Source organism: Arvicanthis niloticus, chromosome 11, assembly GCF_011762505.2.
Source record: "Arvicanthis niloticus isolate mArvNil1 chromosome 11, mArvNil1.pat.X, whole genome shotgun sequence".
Classification (NCBI taxonomy): Eukaryota; Metazoa; Chordata; class Mammalia; order Rodentia; family Muridae; genus Arvicanthis; species Arvicanthis niloticus.
Genome location: NC_047668.1, coordinates 55,335,399 through 55,356,915, shown reverse-complemented (window position 1 = coordinate 55,356,915; position 21,517 = coordinate 55,335,399). Strand labels below are relative to the sequence as shown.

At 40.5% G+C, this 21,517-nt stretch overlaps 2 protein-coding genes across 2 annotated transcripts in view; one reads left to right on the top strand and one right to left on the bottom strand.

The window, feature by feature from the left end:
• Hadha (hydroxyacyl-CoA dehydrogenase trifunctional multienzyme complex subunit alpha) overlaps positions 1 to 21,459 on the bottom strand; it is a 33,759-nt gene extending 12,300 nt beyond the window's left edge. The window contains exons 1-9 of the mRNA XM_034514119.2: positions 21,239 to 21,459; positions 14,909 to 14,950; positions 13,827 to 13,897; positions 13,582 to 13,715; positions 12,526 to 12,664; positions 10,825 to 10,944; positions 8,840 to 8,942; positions 2,618 to 2,740; positions 1,685 to 1,803 (exon numbers count right to left, since the gene is read on the bottom strand). Of these exons, the coding sequence (XP_034370010.1) occupies positions 1,685 to 1,803; positions 2,618 to 2,740; positions 8,840 to 8,942; positions 10,825 to 10,944; positions 12,526 to 12,664; positions 13,582 to 13,715; positions 13,827 to 13,897; positions 14,909 to 14,950; positions 21,239 to 21,305 (918 nt within the window). The 5' untranslated portion in view covers positions 21,306 to 21,459. The remainder of the gene's footprint in view (positions 1 to 1,684; positions 1,804 to 2,617; positions 2,741 to 8,839; positions 8,943 to 10,824; positions 10,945 to 12,525; positions 12,665 to 13,581; positions 13,716 to 13,826; positions 13,898 to 14,908; positions 14,951 to 21,238) is intronic.
• The window catches only part of Hadhb (hydroxyacyl-CoA dehydrogenase trifunctional multienzyme complex subunit beta), a 38,672-nt gene continuing 38,262 nt past the window's right edge, over positions 21,108 to 21,517 (top strand). The window contains exon 1 of the mRNA XM_076942198.1: positions 21,108 to 21,130. The gene's annotated coding sequence lies outside the window, so the exon portion shown is untranslated. The remainder of the gene's footprint in view (positions 21,131 to 21,517) is intronic.

Below are 21,517 nucleotides of genomic sequence, written 5' to 3'. Positions count from 1 at the left end.
AGTAACATAACCAGTCTTATTAGGCTGTGTGTCACTCTCCCCGTAGGTCACACAGCCAGCTTTGCAAGGGCAGCCCCTGAATCAACTGTGTCTCAGCTGCTGTTGAACCCAGCAGGAAAGGACACCTTAAGCTAGCTGTTCTTCCAGCTTCTCTCTAAGGCCAGCTTTTTCTGCTTGCTTTTCTGTGCTCCTGATGTGTGTGTGATCTTGTTAGTCACACTAACTAGGAACTCCATGCAACTCAACTTCACATCTGGGGTAGGCGCTATCCCACATATGGTGGCAAACAGAAAAGACAAAGGAATGACTCCAAGCCCGACCACCATAATTTAAACATATGACAGGAAACAAAACAAACCCCAAATTCATTCCTCACCCTGACTTCCTGTAATATCTACACTCATCCTCTCTGCTTGGCAGGCTTCTTATGGCAAACTTCTTATACAGTACTTCTTACATAAATGTATTTCAGAGTCTTATTCAAACTTCAATCCTCCATTATCAAGGCAGCTGGCTGATAGCTTTATTTTGTCTCTCCTAATCCTCTTTGACCCACTACCATGAAATAACTAAAGTACAGGACAAAGTGAAATTGGCTAGTTCATTACTGTTAACCTTTTAAAACTAATTTTAGCCTGTCTTGCTATAGACTGATACCTCACTGTTCACTTTTAGAAGCGTGTCTCAGCAAATGCTCCCAGAATACCCTCACGCCTCCAGTTTCCATGACCTCGCCCATCCTGAGGGTCTGAGTCCCCTTTCAGGTCAGATCCCATGAGCCCCCACCTCATCTCACTGATTGCCTCCTCTGAGTGCTGATAACCTGGAATTAGTTTTGTTGCTGTTTTATATCTTGTATGATAGCTGTCTTACTGTAATTATTTATTTTTTTCCAGCCCAGACTGTTAAGTATGAACGCAGATGTGTCATGTTTCATACATTTTTTTTTTTTTTTTACAATGCTTGGGACTGAATCTAGAGGTTTATACAAGCCAGACAAAGGTTCTACCAGAGCTACATCCCCAGCTGATGTTTCATATTAAGTAATCTCATGTCTTCTACTCAAAATGTACTTTGTAATGGATCCATTCCCCAGTCTTTTGGTTGCTTGAGACACAGTCTCTCTACATAGCTCTGGCTGTCCTATAATTCTCTATGTAGCGCAGGCTTGTCTAGAACTCAGAGATCTGCCTCCATCTGCCTCCCAGAGTATGAGGAGGACCACACCTGGCTTCTTTTTTTTTTTTTTTTAAAGACAGGGTCTCTATGAGCCCCTGCCTCCTCCAGTTTTGATTATATGTTCTTGAATCTCCCAGTCTGAAAAGTTCTATGTTTTAAAGTATTTTAAATTATCTCCCTTTGTCTTTTCATACTGCCTTTACATCATTAGGTCTTCTTAAGAATTATAGCAAGGGGAATGTCTTTTTAAAAAATTATTATCAACTGGCTCAGGTCTTTAATTTCAGCACCCAGGATGCAGAGGCAGGCAGAGCACTGTGAGTTCTAGGTCAGCCTGGTCTACAGAGCAGATTGAAGGCCAGGACTACACAGTGAGACTCTTTTTTTCAAAAGCAAGCAAGTGAGCGAAAACACAGAGCTGACACACTGTTCACATCACAAGAAAGAACACTGTTTCTAGTAAGGGGAAGAACTCGGGAAAAGGTGGGTGCCCAGGGCAACTCACATCAATTATTTTCAAAGGTGCAGGGTAAAGGCCTTTGGTCTGCTTCTTCACTTTTTCTTCCACTGTTTTGTAAACCTGTTGTCTGACAAATGGGATAGTCATAGCGTACGATGTCAGCTCTGTAAGGTAAAACGTGGTGAGATATTTACTGAGACAATCCAGGGCCCCCTGTCCATGCGTCCTGCAGACTTCACAGCACTACAGTAATTGTAGCCATCTGAAGGAACACAACGGAGCCGTCATCTCTGCGCCGCACTGCCTTAACATGCTCTAATGACCTCGTATGTGTTAAGGTTTAGTCTGGGGACTTGCAGCTTATTACACTATTATAGTTTACTCTTGTATTAATGTTTAAAAATTTCCAAAATAACAGGTCTTTAAACAATGGCTTTAGCTGGGGGCTGGAGAGATGGCTCAGTGGCTAAGAGCACTGACCGCTCTTCTAGAGGTCCTGAGTTCAATTCCCAGCAACCACACAGGGTGGCTCACAACCATCTGTAATGGAATCCAATGCCCAATTCTGGTGTGTCTGAAGATAGCTACAGTGTATTCATATACATAAAATAAATAAATATATCTTTAAAAAATGGCTTTAGCTGTTAGTATAAAGTTTAGTTGTCCTTGGGGGTCAGAATTATACCTTTTAAAGGTTACTCCTAAATATGCTTCCCTCCCTGTCAACCTCCCTGTCAACCAACCAACCTTCCTCCCTCCCTCCCTCCCTCCTGGTTTTCAGAGACAGAATTTGTCTGTGTAGTTTTGGCTGTTCTGGACCTTGCTTTATAAACCAGGCTGGCCTCAAATCTCCCAAGTGCTGGGATTAGAGGCTTGTGCCAACACACCCAGCACTTTTCTCTTTCTTTTGAGGCAGGGTCTCAGGCAGCTCAGGGGCAGGCAGAAGCCCCGCTGTGTGCTGTTAACACAGCCACTTACTTTCCATCAGACCTTTGCTCTGCTTTGCAGAGACCTTCCGGTCAGCCAGGCCTTTGGCAAAATTAACTGCAACTTCTTCTAGGTATTCAATTGTCCTTTCTTCTGGAGATTTTATTCCTGGTCCTGTAAAAACAAAATACAACACCAACAACAAAATGATTGCAAGGACTAGAATGTAAATCAAGCTTGGGCAGACAAAACCTGTGGCAGGAAGGCTCCCACCCTTCCTTCAGTGATGTGGAAGCATAAGCCTTTCCTCCCCAAGTTGCTTTGGTCACAGTGTTTCATCACAGTGATAGTAACCCTAACTAAAATAGCAACTCATTTCCCATTTTTGGCTTCTGCCAGCTTGTGAGCCTGCTGGAAGCAGGAATTAGATTATGTGTGTAGCTCAGTGGAGTGTATGATCAGCATGTATGAGACTTGGTTCTTCCTTAGTCTACATGAACTGCACTGGGAGAAGGCACTGGAGTACAGAAAGGAGTATACATACTTGAAGCACTTTAGAAACAAAGTTTCCAGAGGGAGGAGCTTACTACAAACATATAACTCCAGTAAGACATCTGCATTGTTTTGAACCAGAGTGGAGAAGAAGAATCAGAATTAAACCTTTAAACCAAAGCTCAGAGAGTTCATGAAAGTCAATCGCCTCATTATCCTGCCGGCAGCCGAGGCCACAGGACTCTGTAAGCAGAATGTGCTGAGCATGTGCTCCACAACAGGCTTACCCAGAGGGCTTTGGCTAGCTCTGCTCAGCACAGTCACGAAAGAGCACTACCTAAAGCCAGGGAAAACCACTAGAGAAGCAGGAAGAGAATACCAGCACAGGATGCGAGTGGCCTAGACCTTGTAGGATGAAGGTCATCCTACTAGGCAAAGAACCATGGTACTCCCCGAGGGCTACAGACATGACACTGGGAATACGGCATGGGAAATACTGCCTTCCTTATACCACACTTGGAGTGTGGCCAGTCCTCCCTCCACACCACAGTCCTCAGGGGAGGGACAGGCAAGGGCACAGGTCACAGGCTGTGTTCTCCCTCATATTGCCACTCTGAGCCCAGATACCTTCTCTCCAAGGCCCCTTTACCTCAGAGCACCAGCTGACACCTTCTTCCTGAGAAAATGAGAATCTTAAAGATACTTTGCCCTACTACCAAGCCACCTTTTCTGCCATGCTCCATAAAGCCTGTTTGTTCAAGGCTTCCTTAGCAGGGAGATGCCTCCCAACCCCTTGTAACTCTGGCTTCATGGGAGTCAAAGCCCTCTTCTGGCCTCCAAAGACATATGCACATACATATGAGTACACTCATACTAAGATACACATGTGAACATAAATAAAATCTTAAAAAAACAAAAATAAACTAAAATAAACCCTAAAACCATTTAAGCCAGAAAGAAAAACATAACAAAACTAAAGAAAAACGAGAACCCCCCAACTCTATATATAACTTTGTGGTTAATTCTGTTAAGTATTTAATAAGAAGAAATATCAATTCTACATAAAATTTTCCAAAGGACAAGAGAAAGGAAAACTTTACAACTCACTTTATGAGGTCAGCACTGCCTGACACTAAGACCATGCAAATACTGTAAGAAATCATAATTATCCACAAGACCATTCATTTTCTTTCTTTCTCTCGTTCTTTCTTTTCTTTTCTTTCTTTTTTTTTTTTTTTTTTTTTTTTTTTTTTTTTTTTTTTTGGTTTTTTTCGAGACAGGGTTTCTCTGTGTAGCCCGGGCTGTCCTGGAACTCACTCTGTAGACCAGGCTGGCCTCGAACTCAGAAATCCGCCTGCCTCTGCCTCCCAAGTGCTGGGATTAAAGGCATGTGCCACCACTGCCTGGCGCATATTGGCCTAAAACTATGCAATAACTAGGAATAAATTGAAATGTTCACTGATAAGTCGAGAAATATAAAACCCTGCTGAGAAATTAAGCTCTTCAATGGAGAGATATGACTCTGATGGCATAATATTGTGGTGGTTTGAATGAGCCTGGCCCATGGGAAATGGCACTGTTAGGTATGCACAGCCTTGTTGGAACAGGTGTGGACTTGGTGGTGAAAGGGTGTCACTGGGTAGCAGGCTTTGAGGTCCTATGCTCAGGCTCTTCCTAGCTGCCAGCAGGAGAGAGTCTCTTTCTACAGGCTCAAGATATAGTACTCTAGGCTCCTCTAACACCATGTCTGTGGGCATGTTGCCATGCTTTCCGACATGATGATAATAGACTGAACCTCTGAAACTGTAAGCCAGCTCCCAGTTAAATGTTTGCTCTTACAAGAGTTGCCTTGGTCCTGGTGTCTCTTCATAGCAATGGGAACCCTAAGTCAATATTCTAACCAAAATTCTAGCAAGTATTCTTATTGTCTATAATCTTTGTAGGTATGATGATCTTGATTACAGAATCTATAATCAAATGCAAAGCAACTATTATAGAAAAAATAATTTTGAATGAATAGATCATAGTTGGAGGAATATAATATCTGATAAATCAATAGTCAAGACCACATTGTGTTGATTCAACAAAAGGCTGGTTAACTGGAAATAGAATATATAGTTGACTTTTGACCAAGATGTCACTGTAGTTCACTGGAGAAAAAATAATTTTCCTTTTTTTTTCTTTAAAATTGAGCCAGGCTCTCTCAAAGTAATTCTGTCTGTCCTGGAATATGTTATGTAGAACAAAGTGGCCTTGAACGCACAGAGATCTACTTGCCTATGCTCTGATTAATGGACTATACCACTATGCCCAGCTAGAATAATTTTCTTAAAAAATGGTGCAGAACATTGGTATTTGTATGCAAAAGAATAAAGACACTCATGTAAAAGTTAACCTAGAATGGATCACAGACCAATGTTCAAGAGACAAAACAAGAATAGTTTCAGAAGAAAACACAGAAGAAAAATATTGGTGCTTCTTAAATCAGAAAGTTTTTAGACACCAAGTCAATAGCATGATCTACAAAAATCCCCCAAATACCAAAATGGGAAACAAACAAACAAACAAACAACAAAAAACCCCCCTCAAGGTAGAGAAAGAGATGGCCCAGATAGTAAAGACGTTTGCCACACAAGCCTGGTGACTTAAATTTGACCCCCCAGAAACCATGTAAAGGTTAAAGGAGAGAATGAAATGTATAAAATTGTCCTTTGACCTCCACATGTGTGTAATGTCATGTATGTACACGTGTGTACATGAGTACACACACACACACAAAGTAATGATGATGATAATAATAATAATGGACAACTTGATACATTGGATTTCACAAAATTAAAAATATTTAACCTTAGAAAGTGAAAAGAGAAGCTGCTGACTGGGAGAAAATATCCTCAAGTTACATTTGTATCCAGATATAGTAAGAACTCTGAAAACACAAATAAAATGATTTGAACATATATAGGAAGCTGTTGGGGTAATCTTTCTTCAAACTGTGTGAGGGCATGTCTCTGTTTTTCAGTTAATTCTGTACCAGCAGAGAGCTAAGTGTGGGCAGGATTTTGGTATTGTCATTTCTATTGTCCATCACCAGGTTTTGGTGAAGGACTTTTAGTGAAGGACTAATGTCCTTCCTCACCTGTTTAAAGACAACTGAGAAATGTATCAGATGTCTTACCGCTGATTAGTGGTAATAAAGAGCTGCTGGTCAATACCTCGGACAGAAAGAAGGTGGAATGTCCAGGCACAGGAGTGACACAGGGAGAAGAAAGAATCAAGAGTTAGAGGCTGGAGAGATGGCTCAGCAGTTAAGAGCATTGACTGCCCTTCCAGAGGTCCCAAGTTCAATTCCCAGCAACCACATGGTGGCTCACAACCATCTGTAATGGAATCCAATGTCCTCTTCTGGCATGTCTAAGAGAGGAGGAGTGTACTCATATACATAAAATAAATACATTAATTTAAAAAAAGAATCAAGAGTGGACATGGAACAGACACAGACTGCAGCACAGAGAAGGACAGAGAGCTAGCCATGATGAGTTGCAGGCTAGACAGTCAGATTAAGTTAGATGAGCTGGGGGGAGATTGCCCCGGCAAAAGGCCTAAGCTCTAAACTGTAATAGAAGTCTTGTGTTAGGCTGAAGAATGGCACTGCTCTTCCAGAGTTCTTGATTTTCAATTCCCAGCAACCACAAGGTAGCTCACAACTATCTATCCTGGAATCTGTTGCCCTTTTTTTGGCATGCAGGTATACATACAGATAGAGTACTCGCATAAAATAAATAAATAAATCTTAAAAGACAAAGAAATCTTGTGTCATTATATAAACTGCTGGCAGGTCTGTGGAGGCCAACTACAAGAAGCAAATTAATGCAAAGGATAACCAAGTCTGAGACTAAAACCATACAACATGGTTGGAAACCTGAAGTCTTATGCTGATAGATAAAAACCGGTAATTACTTTGGGTAATAGATGGACAGTTTTTTAGGAGATGAACACATACATAGCACATAGGCTATCCATCCCCTCTTCAGGGTTACTCAACAGACAGAACAACTAAGTCCACAGAAAGGCTTCTGGATCAGTGCTCACAGCAGCTTTCTTCAGAACAGTCTCAAGAACAGTCTCAAGTTAGAAACAGCACTTTTGGTGAATGGATAAACACTGTGGCATATATATACACACACATATATACATATATATATATATATAAATATATATATAAATATATATATATACACATATATATATATATAAAACAGCTCTCAACAGGAAGGATCAAACTGGGCAGGCGGGTGACTCAGCAGATCAATACACATTGCCACCGAGTCTGAGGCTTGAATTTAATCCCAGAACCCATAAGGTGCAGGAAGAGAACCAACTCCAACATGCTGTCCTCTGATATGTATGCTGTGTTATGCGTGTAGGTATATATATGTATACATATATACATATATACACATAACACATGTAATAAGTAAATGTAATAATTTTTAGAAGAAACAAATTATAGATACATGCAATGATAATGTATTTCAAAAGCATGCTAAATAAAAGAAGTAACAAAAAGCTACATATTAGACATGTTTTAACTGACTGTTGTAGTGCTTACATAACTACGTACATTTATTAAAACTCAAATTGTTCATTGAAAACTGGAAAATTACGTAAGTATCTTAAAAACAAACCCACCTTGAGATCAGATGTACAAACCTTTTTGTCTGCATGTGTGTGCATGCAAGCGTATACATGCATGCCATAGTGAGTGTGCAGAGGCCACAGGATAACTAGCAGGAGTCAGTTCTTTTCTTCCACTGTGTGGATCCTGGAGAACAAACTCAGGTCTCTGGGCTTGGTGGCAGGTGCCTTAACCCAGAGTCATCTCAATAGCTCCTGCTTGTTCTTCTGACGCGGGGTATCACTATGTAGCCCTGGAACTCTCTACACTATGTAGCTCAAGGTAGCTCAAATTCATAGTCCATTTGTCTCAGTGTTCCAAGTGATTACAGGCATAGGCGACCACACTGAGCCTTCAGTAATAGCTTAATGCTGATATTTAAGAAGCACCAGGAGGTGATGAGTGTACATTTTAGAGGTCCCTATTGCCACCAGAAACTGCATGAAAGTAGCACATAAGTAGATATCTTTTGCTAATATTCTGAGGTTGGCTGTTTCATGTGTTTATTGTATTACTAAAACACATAGGGAGGGATGCAACTCAGTGATAGAATACTGACCCAGTGTGCAGAAGATCCTGATTTAATCCCACACAATCCAAACAAAAACAACAAAACAAAGAACCTCCACCAGAGACTGAAGGAGGCTTACACATGGATAGGAACACAGGTGACTTACAACAGCAATAATGACTGAACTGATTCTTGTATTGTTGGTATCCAAATAATCAATAAATAGAAACCAGTGTAGGGGTGAAAATGAGTATTAGCTCTTAGAAAACATCACTTCTTGTTAGTTGGTGATAGCACACGCCTTTAACCCCAGCACTTGGGAGGCAGAGGCAGGTGGATCACTGAGTTCTGAGTTTGAGGCCAACCTGGTTTGCAGAGCAAATTCCAGGATGGCCAGGGATACACAGAGAAACCCTATCTAACCCTGTCCCCTCACCCCCACCCACAAAAGGAAAAAAGAAAATGTTACTCCTCAAAAATTGTTACTTCTTTCTTAAGAGTTTTGAGTTTCATCCTAATATTCAAGGGATCAAATCCTCCAGAAAATAATTAAGTCTATATGACAAAAATTTTGACTCATGTCAACACTTACCCAGCGGTTCCACCAACTGGTCAACCAGTCCCATTTTCTTTGCTCTGTCTGCACGAATGTTTCTACCAGTCAGCATCATGTCAAATGCAGCAGGTACACCCACCTAAAATGCAAGCAAGAGACAGAGCACAGATGGAATGAAGGTGGAAGTCAGTTACAAACCATCAAGTGAACAGACTTTAGAAGGAAAGTAGGGCTGGTGAGGCGCTCAGTGGGTAACGGTGCTTCCATCAGGCCTGACAGCCTGAGCTTAATAGCTAGGACTCTCATGGCAGAAGGTGACAACTGACTCCTGAAAGATGCCCTCTGCCCTTCACATGCACACCCAGGTACACTTGTGCATGTACACACAAAATAAACAAATAAATGTAATAATATTTTCTAAAAAAGAAGAAAAGTCAAACCAGTTTTATGCTTATTGGTAAATTAAAATTTGCATACTGATTAGATACCCAGCTGAAAAAGAAAATGTCTTTATGGTGTCTTTTAAATTCAGTAACATAAGGAATTAATAAGGTGGAAAATTCATTTTACATGAACTAAAACTGTAGATCATGCCATTCTCAATTTGTTTTCCATCACTTATACAGTATTCAGAACTCTAGTGCTGAGGATGTAGCTCGGTGCTGGAGTGTTTGCTTGACATGCATAAAACTATGGGTTTAATTCTCAGCATCCTTACTTCCCAAAATTCCAATATTGGAACTATAGTGCAGACTGAGATGAAAAACTTGTTATTTTTTACAAAGACTTCAGGAAGAAGCCTTTGAGTTTAACAAAAATGCAGCTCAATTGATATTCTAGAATTGATGCACTAGAAAACTTGACTTTTAGCCAGGTGTCTGATTTGTTTGATAATCCTAGATTTTGAAAGGCTGAGACAGGAGAATCATGGACTCAAGGCCTGTCTAAGTTGCAGAGAAGACCCTCATTCAAAACAAAATAACAACAACAACAAACCCAAAACAAACCCAACAAAACAGCTGGGTATGAAGGCTTATATCTTTAATCCCAGCACTCAGGAGGTAAAAGGCTCTCTTTTGAGTTTTAGCCCAACCTGGTCTACACAGTGAGCTCCAGGACAGTCAGAACCATATAGAAAGACCTTGGCTTAAAAACAAACAAAGAAAACCAAAAAAAAAAAAAAAAAAAAAAAAAAAAAAGAACTTCTAGCAAATAAAGAAATACAACAAAACTTTTTATGTCAAGACATCTTCTAGACATTTTTCATAAAGAGATGTGTAAGACTTTGATTACTAGTTTGGTATGTGTTAATCCAGCACTCTGGCGGTGAGGTGGGGGGATAGACACAAGAGAGTGAGGCCAGTCTAGGCTACAGAATGAGACTTGTAAAACCAAACCAAAACCAACCAAATGAAATAAAACCCTCCTTTCCTACTCTAACTTGTATGAACTTCTTGCACAGTCTCTCTTCTCAGTGAGCCCTTGTCACTGAGAAGTGACAAGTGTCTACAGTGTTAGAAGCTCTGAGACTCAGTGCCTTCTGGTTTGATATGAAATTTCTCTGTAGGTTCTAGGGATGACTCACATTAGAAATTCAAAAGCTTATTGTGTCTTTTTTGGGGCCTCTGAATACAGCAAGGAGATGGTCCAAATCAGAGAAAGGATGGGAAAGTTCTGTCTCTTACTTATCATGAACTATGACCCATGGCTTTGAAAATCTATTAAGAGATACTGTGTAGAAGAGGAACAAATTAATGTTCTAGAAAAGTTAGACAGTAACTTATCTTTACGCTTCATAAGGGAAAGAAGACTGACCAACAATTCTGTAGGACTGAAAAAAATAAGTATAGGGAGTAAAAAAAAAAAACTCTCAATGATCCTCTACATTCCTAACTTATGTGGTTTCTGAATCTACACTGAGTGTCTGTATCATGTATTTTGTACAAGATGGAACAGATCTAGTGGGGTATTTCTGTACAGCAGTCTCAAGCTCTCGTGGTATTGGGGGATATTAAACTCACCATTTTGGGCAGTCTCTGGGTGCCTCCGGCTCCTGGTAAGATCCCCAGCAACACTTCAGGGACACCTAACACTGTTTTTCTGTCTTTCGTTGCTATTCTGTATTGGCATGCTATTGCGAGCTTCAAACAAATCAAAGAAAATTATAATGTTAGAAAATTTAACTGGATCGTTTTGGCACCTAGGTTGGCATGTCTAAAGATTATTTACAAAGCAGAAATGTACCACAAAATAAACCATGATTTCTTAGACTGACGTTGGCACTCTACAATTTACTTTTTCTAACAGTTTTTGTAATTTATTAGCCCCTTTTTAGGTTGCTATTCTCCTTAAAAATATTCTGATGGCAATGGAATTTACCAATTAAAAAACTCACGCCAGAAGTGGATTTCCATATTCTGGCCACACAAGAGTCTGAGGCAGGAGGATTGTCTGAGCCTATGAGTTTGAGACCAGCCTTGGCAACATACAAGACCCTTGTCTTAAAATTAAAAGCAATAATAACTAACAATTCTTCTCAAGTCTTAGTAACAATGATCCATGCTGGTAGACCCAGCTGCCCGAGGCCAAGGCAAGAGTAATGGAGAGTCCTTCCAATCAATCAGGTATATTTGCAGTTTCCTGACAGGCCTTGTTTACTGTTGCTTTTGAGTACAACTACACTGTATATGGAATACTTCTGAAACCATTTTCTTGTTAATCAAATTCTTTTGGGTATCAGGCCCAGGTTTCTTTCATTACTGTAGGTAAAAACCCAGCATACAGCCCAGTATGTGACAAATGTTCAATAAATATTTTCTTTTTCTCTTTTTAAAACACAGCACAATCTAGTAAGAATCTCTTCTCTCAGCTGGTCATGGTGTACACCTTTAGCCTCAACACTTGGGAGGCAGAGGCAGGCAGGTCTCTGTGAGTTTGAGGCCAGGTTGGTCTACAGAGTGAGATCCTGTCTCAAAAACAAAACTCTAACTTTATTTTGAAGAGTTTTGCAGATTGAAAACTCTTCAATCTTATCATATTTACTACTCACAAGAAATTGTATGCGTCTGTCTCTCACATACACAGTATACCCTGTAAGTAAGACTCAGCCAACTTAACATGAATTTGGTTCACATGTCTGGATCTCTGCCCTGTGAACCTGAAGCAGGCACTCAGATATGAGAAAGCCTTCACAGGTGTGGTTTACATCCCAGCTGTAAACAGAAACAATATTCCTCGGCTCAACGTTTGCAGTCACTTGTCTTTTCTCACGAATTAAGAATTAAACCCCCTTAGGCTAGGACAGGGAAGTAGGCTCAGATATTTTGGTTATCCTGATAAGCCCTTAGAAACAGTGATCACAGGAGTGACCACGGGACTTTGTTTATTGCCTTTCTTGTTCTTTGACTATTTGTGTTTATTGTCTTGCTTGTTCCTTGACTATTTGCATCTATTGTATTACTAGTTCCTCAACCTAGAACTGACCTTAATACTTGCATATAATTAAGATAGTATAAAGCAGATTGAAAAAAAAGGTGTACTTTTGAGTGGTTGATTAAAAAAAAATTAAACCCATTCAGGCATTTGACAGCAGAAAATAAAATGGCTTCTACTCAGAAAACTGTTCTTTTACTTTTTTAGGTGAAACAGTAGCCTAAAGGGCTACGGTGGCACATCCCACCAGTGGGTCGGAGAGTCTGTACATCTCTGGAACACTTCTGTACCTCAAGTCCTCCTCCCAAGCAGGATCCACTGATGGCAGCCACAACAGGCTTTGGGGACTTTTCAAGTTTCTCAAACATTCTCTGTCCTTCCTGTGATATTCTTGTTGCTTCTTGGGGGGTTGTACAAGAGGCTAGCATACTGAAATATCGACAGAAAAGAGCAACACAAAAGAGGAGATGAAACTGTGACCTATTTTGCATAATGCTTTACCCATTATATACTTATCTCAGGGTATATCAATATTTGGCAGTGAGTCCTCAAACATAGAATGGAACAGGTTACACAATTTATTTTGCTCTATAACAAACTATTGACCACAAAGTTCTAACAGAAACATCAACTGGTGAATATTTTCACTATCAGATGAGACAGTTCTAAGGTTGTATTCTTTAAGCTGTTTTGTAGTCTTTACTTGCCAGCCATGCCTGTTTTCCTACTGATTTGTAGCTTGCTACATATGCTTCGTTATCTGCATGCACACAGGCCTGATTACTCTTCTAGACTGGTCCTTATGAATAGAGTAGGATTTCTTTAGTATATACATGTGGATGAGAGGGTGTGGCTGGAACATATGAACTGCTCCCACATCTTGTGTGTTTGTATCACACATGTGCTCACCGATGTAGGCACATGTGGAAGCCAATGTCACGTGGCTTCTTCATGCCTTTCTTTTTGAGACAAAGCAACCCACAGACTCACCATGCCCAGCTTTTCCCTTGGATTCTGGAATTCAAGTTCAGACCCTTGGCTGAACAGCAGGGTTTTACCCACTGAACCATCTCCCCAGCCCCCGTACTTTCAATTTTGCCAAGTACTGCCGAATTGCATTCTAAATGGTTGCTGATCTGATGAATGAAAACTAGGCATTCATTAGTTAACTTTAAAACAAGCTGTATTTAGTCATCTATGATTTAAGCAACAAATCCCTCTGTTTCATGAGCTTTTTTATGCCCTGGAAAATAACTTAAAAAACCAACCTTTTGGAGAATTTACTTTTATCTTATTTTAGAGAAGGTATTATTTAAAAAATGCATAATCAAGCAAGATAAACTTACTTGATGTCAGCACCTGCAACAAAGCAGCCGGGCTTTGACGAGATAAGGACAGCACTCCTGATTTGGTCGTTGGCCCAGATTTCGTTCATGACTTCTACAAACTCGGATTGTACTTCTTTATTCAATGTATTTACCTACACGAGAAAGAGCTACATCTAAGGGTTTCAACTGGAAATTTCACACCCAGACTACCACTGTCAAATCTCTTTAAGCAGCAGACATATAACTAAAGAAAGTTCAGGTACCTTTGAATTGGGTGAATTAATCCGAATAACTGCCACATCCCCTTTGACTCCATAATTAATATGGGTTCTGGCTAAAAAAGAGAAGACAGTTTTGTTTCTAAACATGCCTTTTATAAAATACATCTACAAAGTAATGTTAAAATCATATACATACAAGTATCATTATATGTACTGGACAATTATATTTAGGGCTGCACACATACATATTTAGGGATGAACACATACACACATATTTAGGGCTACACGCCACACACATATCTCCCATTTACTTTCCTCCAACCTCTCCCATACACTCCCCTTGTTCTCTGAAATTCATGACCTCTTTTTCTTTGTTGTTATATATACATATATTACATACACATGTAAAATATACATATATTTAGGGATACATACATATCAGAATGTACATATGCATACATATATACACATGTATACATTTAGGGATATACACACAAATATATACATATTTAAGGATATGTAAATATGTACACACACATATATACATATGCATATGTATAATGTTAGCATTCTGTCTAAACTCCACTCCCACAGTTACCTGGCAACATCCAGGTAGGTCTGGCCCACTATAAAAGGGGCTGCTTGTCCCCTCTTTCCTCTTTTGCCCTTTTCTCCTCTTTCCTCCCCATCTCCCCTTCCCCATTCCCTCTCTCCATGTGCTCATGGCCGGACTCTACTTCTCTACTCTCTCCCTCTCTCTGTTTTGTAATGCTGCTACTACCCTCTTAACTCCCCTTCCTGTGCCCCAAATAAACTCTATTCTATACTATACCATCGCATGGCTGGTCCCTCCAGGAAGGGATGCCTCTGCATGGGCCCACTGAGACATCCCCTTCCCGCATACCTCACCACTTCCCCGTAGAACATATTCTCTTTATCTTTTTATAAACACATCTTTTAACAACAAAGAAAAAGAGGCCATGAATTTGAGGAACTAGGGGAGTGTATGGGAAGGGTTTGGAGGGAAGAAAGAGAATGGGAAATATAATGGAATTATATTATTTAAAAGAACAAAAGGATTATAAAAAGCAACGTTAAGTACATAAACAAGAAAGTAAACTTACTCAGTAAAGCAGAAGAGGTTGTAAAGCTGCGGCAAATGCAGCCTGCAAGAAAAGTGTTTCAAAATTACTTCCTGAAATACAATTTCTTTAATATTTGTCAAATTAGAAAAACTGGAATTTATATTAATAAACCCCCAAATCAGAACAATGTATTCTAGGCCATTATTGTGGCTAATTCAATATCTTTCTCATTTTAATTATCAGGTCAAATGATTATCCACACAATAAGACAGGGAGAAGATGCCCTCCCCCAGAAAAAAAGGGAGGGTGCATCTCTACAATGTGAGTTGTCAAAGATGGGCTTGGACTGCATATGGAATTAAGACTGACCTTAATATGGGGACAGTATCATGGATTATCTAAATGGACTTAGTGTAATCACAAAAAAATCAGAGACATGTGACCGTGACCTGGCTCCAGGTTGCTAAAGGAATAAGAAGCACACAAGCAGGGACCACAGTTGTCTCCAGAACTAGATAATGCAAGGCGACGGGTTTCCCTCAGGGGCTTCAGAAAGAACAGAGCCCTGGCAACACTATGTGAGCCTACATTTTGATCATGCCCTTGTTAGCTCTCCGCTTCCCCTGGGGATTAAACCCAGACTACTGTATGCTGGGCACACACTGTACCACTGAACTATGTATCCTCAGCCCAAGTCTCACTAAGGACGTCTGTCCTCTATAACTGTACTGGGGAGGCAGAGGCAAGTGGATCAAAGCATGTTCCCAGCACCCACACTGGCAGAAAGGCTCATAATGGCCCAGCTACAGAGGATCTGATGCCCTCTTCTGGCCTCCATGGGCACCCACACATGTGGCATACAATGATATGCACACTGACACATAAATAGAAATAAACTTTACAAACAAACAAAAGAAGTTGCCAGGTATGGTAGTGCATACATTGAATCCCAGCACTACGGAGGCAGAAGCAGGAGGACGTCTGTGAGTCTGATGCCAGCCTATGTTACACAGTGAGTTCCAGGTCATCTACTGCTATGTAATGAGACCTTGTCTCAAACCAAACAGAACAGAACAAAACAAAACAAAACAAAACGTGAAATCAAGGGGCAAGCACTGGCTACAAAGGAAACACTCCATGTCACACTTTTCTGGTTTAAGCATACCTAACTGAAAAAATCTCGGTACTGTCTTCCACCAGTAACGTTCCCAATCTTTGGATAACAGACTCCACTCTGTCCTCTGTTGCTTACCAGTTGACGCTCATCAGCTAACTTGTTTAGGTTCTTCAGTGGGACCACAAAGAGATCCCATCCATCATGTGGCCTCAGCCATTTTGGTTCTAATTATCTCTGTTCACTGGATGCCTTTGGCAAGCAGCCACTGAGATAGTAGCCCACTCCCGTAGGCCACATGCTACCATTTCCTAGCATGGGAGGCAAGAAGACTTAGACCATGAGTTCACAGCCCAGGCAATCTGTTTTTTGTTACTGTTGTTTTCTTCTATTTTATTTGAGATGGGGTTTCACTGTGTAGCCCAAGCTAGGTTGGAACTTGCCATATATATCCCAGTATGACCTTGAATCCTTGAATTCATGATCTTCCTACCTTAACCTCCCAAGTGCTAAGAGTTTTGTTTTGTTCTGTTTGGTTTGGCCACTATAAAGTCTTAGCTGGCCTAGAAGAACTTGTTATGTAGATGAGACGGCCTTGAACCCACAGATATTCATCTATCTGCTGAGATGAAGGGTGTGCCTCAACATGCTTAGAGCTGAGGATTACTGAACCCAGAGATCCATGTTAGAGAAGTACTCTACCTCTGAGTTACAGCTAGTCCCCAAGACTCTCTCTTAACTGACACTAGAAATCTCAAAATAGTTTCGAGGAAGGCCAGCTGTATTCTGGCTGGCTGTGAGCAACTCTGTCTGGCTTAGTATACAATTCCCATCCTCCTGCTTTGGAGTATAGGAAGTCCACTTGTCTAGCTGCTAAAGATTATCCTGTCCAGAATTCTTATTAAATTGCACTTTGGGGAATCTTTGATCTGTCTTTCTCAGGTCAGTCACATCATCTCATGACCCCTCCCACCTGTAGCAGTCACTTTTCCTAATTCAGGACTAGGCTGTTCTCTAACAGTGATGATGACTGGATCTTCTGCGTGCAAGCACACAAGAGTGGCCCAGTAGAGGGTCTTTCAAGCTAGATTCTAGGTGGAAGATAGGGAATCTAGGGGAAATTTTGGACAAACATTACATTTGTTTGAGGGATTGTTCTATGGGCCCGCCATCATAAAGGCTTGCTTCTACCCTGCTCTAAGCAAGCTTTCCGTGGTAAGCAGGTTGTCCTGGAGTAGCAGAGACAACTTCCCCTAAATGCAGCTTTTACGGTCTTCAGAACAGCCTCCTTTTCTCTATCTTTACTCATGCTCACCTCAAGCCATCTCTTCTATGGTCCTCTCTAATTCTTCACTCCCTTCTCCTGACCAGAGTCCCAAACTTGCCTAACTTAGGAAAGTTCTCCCTTTCCTTAGTTCAAAAAAGTAAAGACAAACTGTCACTGTCTTGACTAGGTGTTAACACATGCAAACATCTGCACTCAGCAAATGGAAGAGGTCTTAAAGCATTGGTTCTCAACCTGTGGGTCTCAACTCTCTTTGGGGTCACATCAGATACGCTGTAAGCGTATGTCAGGTATTTACATGATGATTCCTAACACTATCAAAATTAGTTATGAAGTAGCAACAAAATAATTTTATGGTTGTGGTCACCACAACATGAAAAACTGTGTTAAAGGGTTGCAGCATCGGGAAGGTTGAGAACCACTGCCTTTAGAAATTATTATCCACTACTAGTTACTTATTTCTTGATATTAAAACTTCAGTTCTGATCATCAACAAAATGTACATGGCTCTAACTTTCCCCTAGAACTTCACTTTCAGATTTTAACTACAATGCTCCTCTTCCTTGCCTGCATTTTGGTCTTTACTTAATGTATTTTCTGTTTTGTGTTTATTCTTGCATTTACAAACAGAGTTATAATTAATCTCTTCCAATATAATTTTAGTCATTTCTCAACAAACTTTTTTTACAGCAACCTGATGGGTTGTGTGACCTTCTAGGACATTGGGGGAACAAGTAAAAGCAAAAAGTCTCTTTCTTGGTGGAGCTTGCACTCCAGGGCAGCTGAGGATATGGTACCGAATCAGTTCCGATTTGGGGGACACGGATGAAGATTTGAAAATAGCTCAGTGTTAAGACTGTCTGCCAAGCATGCAGATGGACCTAGGTTCAATACCCAGCTCTGAATAACTGGGTAAAGTACAAATTCTAGTGGGAAGGAGGCATGGGATAGGTAATCTTGCTAGAAAAGAGCAAAGCATCCTGGAATAGGAATGGACTGACTGGGAGTACAAGTAGGGAGAGATGAGATACAGACAGAAACCTAGAAAAGTAAGTATGTGATAGAATATAAATAAAAAACTAACAAACTTTCAAAAAACCAAAACCAACCAAACAAACAAACCCACCTAATCAAACAAAAAACCAACTCTCAAAGGCAGCATGGTTACAACTTGATTTCCAGGTGAGGTACTTCTAGGTAGCCCAGGCTAACTAGAACCAGTAATCCTTCTGTCTCAGTGGAATGCCAGGATCACAAGAGTTTGTACCACTCAGGGCAGAGTTACTACCTTAAAAATCAAATATTTGTTCTTTAAAGGTTGAAGATGCAAAGCAGCGGGGTGTGGGAGCACACCTCAGAGGGCAGAGGGAGGCAGACCAGATCTATTCCAGGCTAGCCAGCTCTATTTAGTGAGATCTTGTCTCTATAAGCAAGCAAACAAACAAATAATAATAATAAAAAGAGTTGGTGCTCGTTAGCCTATGGTTAAGCCATTTTAATTCCTGCCAACTAACCTCCTTGAGGTAAACACACTCCCATACACTTACAAAAAACCTCCACTAAACCAACAGAGACAAAAAAGCAAAGAGAAAGAGCAGTAAATGCACAAACATTTAAAAAAAAAAAAATCTTAACCACAGTCAATTTAATCAAGCCAAAGTACAAGGTAACTTTGCTTCTGGAATCCAGCCTTACCCTGCGCCTAACAGTGAAGCATACTATACAGACACTGTGTGAACTTTAGCCTACATTTTCAGTGCCAGCAAAAGCAAAACCTTTGCCCTACTTTTTAATCATCTTCATGTGTAACTCAAGAAAATATCTACAAGGTTATAAGACTATAGTCAGTGGGAAGAGCTGGATTGTGCTGCACAACTTTGAAAACTGAAAATGTTAGTTTATAGCAATTTACTGCCTTTTCAAAATCCAACCCTGGGACAAGAGATAGGATTAAAGAAGTTAGAGTCAGGTTTAAACACACCATGATACCTACTAACTGCTGTTCATTTCCTGTAACATTTTTTTTTTACACACTACACACTTAGGAATTAGGAAAAGTAGGAATTGAACAGATATTAAGGTCAATTTGTGATTTTTTATTTGATATTCATGTTAGAATGATGGCATTGTACAGGAGTTCTTTTCCTAGTGAATGCCACAGTTCATTAAGCATTTGCCTGCACACACTCTCAGGGTGAAGGACTGAGCTGTTGAGTCTAGACTCTAAATGGTAAACTAGGTGTGCAGCTAATTTTAAACAGACTTTCCTGTATATTTTTTCAAAGTGCATAAGCTGTTATTAAAATAAGCTGTAGCTAAACTACATTTTCTTAATGAAAACATAACATATATTTACATATGTTTCTATGTAGAAGTATAGGAAAATTTAGCTGTTAGCTTTTTTTTTATTATCTATGTAAAATAGATTACTTAAAAAGTTCTCAGCTATATAGAGTCATTGCTTCTAAGGTCTAAAAAGTTTTATACTTAATATAACTTCTTTAGACTTAACATATGATTGACTCAATTTTACCAATGAGAAAGATATTGAAATTAATTCCCAAGGTCACTAGAAGGTAACCGGCAGACTCAAGCCAGAAGGCATGGTTTGTATTTAATGCATTTAATTGCTCCACCATACCACTTCACTCTCATTCATTTCACAGATGAGAAAAGAAAGCCCATTTAGATTAAAGAGCTTGGGCAAAGTCAACAGCTAGTGATGAGAGAACATGTGACACGATTACTACCACTCCAGTGCATAGCCAGTGCTATACTTGCTGCCAGCCAATCTATAAAAGTACCTTACAGCAAACACAGGACCATATGTGATTTTTTTTCCCCTCTAAAACTGTTACTCAGAAAAGGAAAAAGATAAATTGCATGAAAACACAACCAAGTGCAAATAGAAGACATAAAGATGTTAAAGATATTTTTTTTTTTTGACAGGGTCTCACTGTGTAGCCCTGGTTGGCCTGGAACTCACTATGTAGAATAGACAGGCCATGAACACAAAGACCCACCTAATATTAAAGGAGAGCAATACCACACCCAGCCCATTTCACTTTTTTTTGCTAATACGGTGGTAATTTTGGCTGTTTACACATAATGGATCTGTGGAAATTCTACATGTGTATTTTTCTGTGAGGAAAATTAAGTGAATTCATATTACAAACTAAAGTCTCAAAGTAACTAGTATCAAGTATGATACACAATGAAGTTGCATTTGCCCGTAGAGATTTGGAATGTCTGGGAAAAGGCTCTTTTCTACCAACACCCCTTTAACCCTTTCACTGCTTTTCACTGTTTGAAGAAGAATGCAGCTCGTGAGGCCTGACAGAAATCGGCAGAAAGGAGATTAGAAATAGTTTTTAAATAATCAAACATTTTATTCCTCATCAAAATTTCTTTGCCTAAGTTGGAGAACCTCCGGTTTCAACCTTCTATACATTCACACCAAGATTATTGGAAGTGGGAGCTGAGTTCTCTGAAGAAAAAAAAAATGGTTTTGACCGTCAAGATCAAGGAGTGGCAGTGAGCTGTAAGGCTAGTAGTCAAAGTCTCCGAGAAGACTGATAGACATCTCTTATGGAGACTAACATGTGGTAGAGCCTTAAAAATGTGACAGGTCTTAGTCCTCCGGCCCTAGCAATGTCAGGGCCAAGACAAACATTCAGGGAGACAAGAGGGGCGTGAGCGCAGGGCTACAGCAGAGACCTGCGCAAACTGCCAGACTAAGTGGAAACGACTCCGGAAAGTTAGGGGAGAGCCTGACACCGCCAGAGCAGGGAGACAGGGAGTGACAGTTCCTTCGCAAGGACACAGGAAATAGGGTCTCGGAACAGTAACCCCGTTTCTACAGGTGCCGGGAAAGGGGTGGGCAGGAGACAGTGAGGGGCAAACGCTGCTCCTCGCCGCACCAGTTTCTGCAGGCACTCCGAGATTCTCCCGAGCCCTCATCCAGGCTCACCTCTGGAGCGTAGGATCCTGAAGGCAGAGAAGCGACTGAGACTGCCAATTGCCCGGGACGCCACCATCTTGAGCAGAAGAGGACGAAAGCAGAAAGCTCTTCTAGTTGGGGGGCAATGGAGCCGAGGGCTTTTCTTTTCTGAGCCTGTCCGGCAGGGTGCCCTATGTACCGCCTTACTAAAACGCAGACTCTGAATTGTCGCCGGTCCTTTCACCCTCCCTCTTGCTCTCAACTAAGCAAGCCGAAAGGATGATTTCTCTGAAGGGGGACTAAGGACCT